The 2,436-nt window shown below is 40.8% G+C and overlaps 1 protein-coding gene across 1 annotated transcript; it reads left to right on the top strand.

The window, feature by feature from the left end:
• The first annotated feature begins 261 nt into the window (after positions 1-261).
• Positions 262-2,156, top strand: LOC111389174 (elongation factor 1-alpha). Its single transcript, XM_023014064.1, has 2 exons — positions 262-846; positions 951-2,156. Exons 1-2 carry the CDS (start codon positions 385-387, stop codon positions 1,836-1,838), a joined length of 1,350 nt encoding a protein of 449 aa, XP_022869832.1. The 5' UTR covers positions 262-384; the 3' UTR covers positions 1,839-2,156.
• The last annotated feature ends 280 nt before the right edge of the window (positions 2,157-2,436 follow it).

Here is a 2,436-nt window from a genome sequence, read left to right as displayed (position 1 = left end):
TCCTATGACTACCAAGAGAATTTAGATTATATTGATTTTTTTAATGGATTTCAATTAGGTTCTGTACAATGTTTTTTTACTAAAAGGAGTCTGCAGTGTTATTATCTTCTGGATTTGTTTCTTTATTTGTGGATCATAGAGTTATTTTGCCATATTTTAAGTTTCCGTTTTATTTTGGTCCTGTCGTATTTTTATGTTAAATATTGAAATTTAAGTGAAATGTTGTGTAAAATTTTCATGTTTATCTGACATCTTTATGGATATGCATACTTGGTTCTTCTGCAATCAGTAAATTTGTAATCTCGTAAATGCTATAGTAATCCTGAATTGCATTTTTTCCTGATAGCTTGCTTATAAACTAGTTTCAGTTTTTAGATATTCGTTATGGGTAAGGAGAAGGTTCACATTAACATTGTGGTCATTGGCCATGTGGACTCTGGAAAATCGACCACCACTGGTCACTTGATCTACAAGCTTGGTGGTATTGACAAGCGTGTCATTGAAAGGTTCGAGAAGGAGGCTGCTGAGATGAACAAAAGGTCATTTAAGTATGCCTGGGTGCTTGACAAGCTCAAGGCTGAGCGTGAGCGTGGTATTACCATTGATATTGCCTTGTGGAAGTTTGAGACCACCAAGTACTACTGCACTGTCATTGATGCTCCTGGACATCGTGACTTTATCAAGAACATGATTACCGGTACCTCACAGGCTGATTGTGCTGTCTTGATCATTGATTCCACCACTGGTGGTTTTGAAGCTGGTATCTCCAAGGATGGTCAGACCCGTGAGCATGCTTTGCTTGCTTTTACCCTCGGTGTGAAGCAGATGATTTGCTGCTGCAACAAGGTGAGCTCATGTTCAATGATCCAAACCAATAATCTTTCTTGTATCCTATTATTTTTAGAATATTGTCTTATTCATCTTGTATGTTTGTGATCCGTCTTCTGTAGATGGATGCCACCACACCAAAATACTCCAAGCCGAGATATGATGAAATTGTGAAGGAAGTTTCTTCTTATATCAAGAAGGTTGGGTACAATCCCGACAAGATACCATTCGTCCCCATTTCTGGTTTTGAGGGTGACAACATGATTGAGAGGTCTACCAACCTCGACTGGTACAAGGGCCCAACCCTGCTAGAAGCACTCGACCAGATTCTGGAGCCCAAGAGGCCCTCGGACAAGCCTCTTCGTCTCCCACTTCAGGATGTCTACAAGATTGGTGGTATTGGTACTGTCCCGGTGGGTCGTGTGGAGACTGGTGTCCTGAAGCCAGGTATGGTTGTTACTTTTGGTCCCTCTGGCTTGACCACTGAAGTTAAGTCTGTTGAGATGCACCACGAAGCCCTTCAGGAGGCTCTCCCTGGTGATAATGTTGGGTTCAATGTCAAGAATGTTGCTGTCAAGGATCTCAAGCGTGGTTATGTGGCTTCCAACTCCAAGGATGATCCTGCTAAGGGAGCTGCTAGCTTTACCTCGCAGGTCATCATCATGAACCATCCTGGTCAGATTGGAAATGGATATGCTCCTGTGCTTGATTGCCACACCTCTCACATTGCTGTTAAGTTTGCTGAACTCCAAACTAAGATTGACAGGCGATCTGGTAAGGAGCTTGAGAAGGAGCCCAAGTTTTTGAAGAATGGTGATGCTGGTATTGTTAAGATGATTCCAACCAAGCCCATGGTGGTGGAGACTTTCTCTGAGTACCCACCTCTTGGTCGTTTTGCTGTTAGGGATATGCGTCAGACTGTTGCTGTTGGAGTCATCAAGAATGTGGACAAGAAGGATCCAACCGGTGCCAAGGTGACCAAAGCTGCTGCCAAGAAGGGTGCCAAGTGAACCGATAATGGTAATGTTTGTTCAATTTCTAGGGAACATTATTATTATAAACTATGGCATAACTTTATTTTCTATACTGTTGGTTTTGTTGGTCTGTTATTTTACACAGTAAGTTGTGATACTCTGCCTAGTAAGTTTGGTAGCCATTCCCAGAACTGGGTACTCGACAGGCGGTGGCACAGGAGTAAGTTTTCATTCCTTTGTGAGGTTTTCCCTTTGAGGCGCTCAGATTTATTCTAGCGGCTCAAGAGTTTTGTGTTGTGTGTCCTTGTCGACAATTATAATAAATATATTCTGAACTTGTGGTGCTTCTTGTTACTATTCTTCACATAATTAATTTTTTGGTTCAATCTTCATTAACAATAGTTTATCATAGTCAGTCATCAACTTAAGGTTGTGCTCACGGGTGCGGCTAGGCGCATGTTTTTCCCCATTTTCCAACTTCTTACTTTTTTATCCTCTATACTGTCGCTGTGTTTTATTGAAATATATTTTATCCTCCAAAAATTTTGAATATATATATTACAAAAATGTGGAATACAAATGCCATTCAATAATTGTTTTTGTCCTCTCAAATTCATATATTGTCACGTGATTG

The sequence above is a fragment of the Olea europaea genome, unplaced genomic scaffold (assembly GCF_002742605.1).
Source record: "Olea europaea var. sylvestris unplaced genomic scaffold, O_europaea_v1 scaffold5673, whole genome shotgun sequence".
NCBI lineage: Eukaryota > Viridiplantae > Streptophyta > Magnoliopsida > Lamiales > Oleaceae > Olea > Olea europaea.
The sequence above is the reverse complement of the archived record's forward strand: the minus strand, read 5'-3'. Positions and strand labels throughout refer to the sequence as shown.

Excerpts from the sequence above, each read along its gene's own strand:
- LOC111389174 (XM_023014064.1), top strand. The coding sequence starts at position 385 with ATGGGTAAGGAGAAGGTTCACATTAACATTGTGGTCATTGGCCATGTG. Across the intron at positions 847-950 it reads TGATTTGCTGCTGCAACAAG|ATGGATGCCACCACACCAAA; the intron begins GTGAGCTCATGT and ends CGTCTTCTGTAG.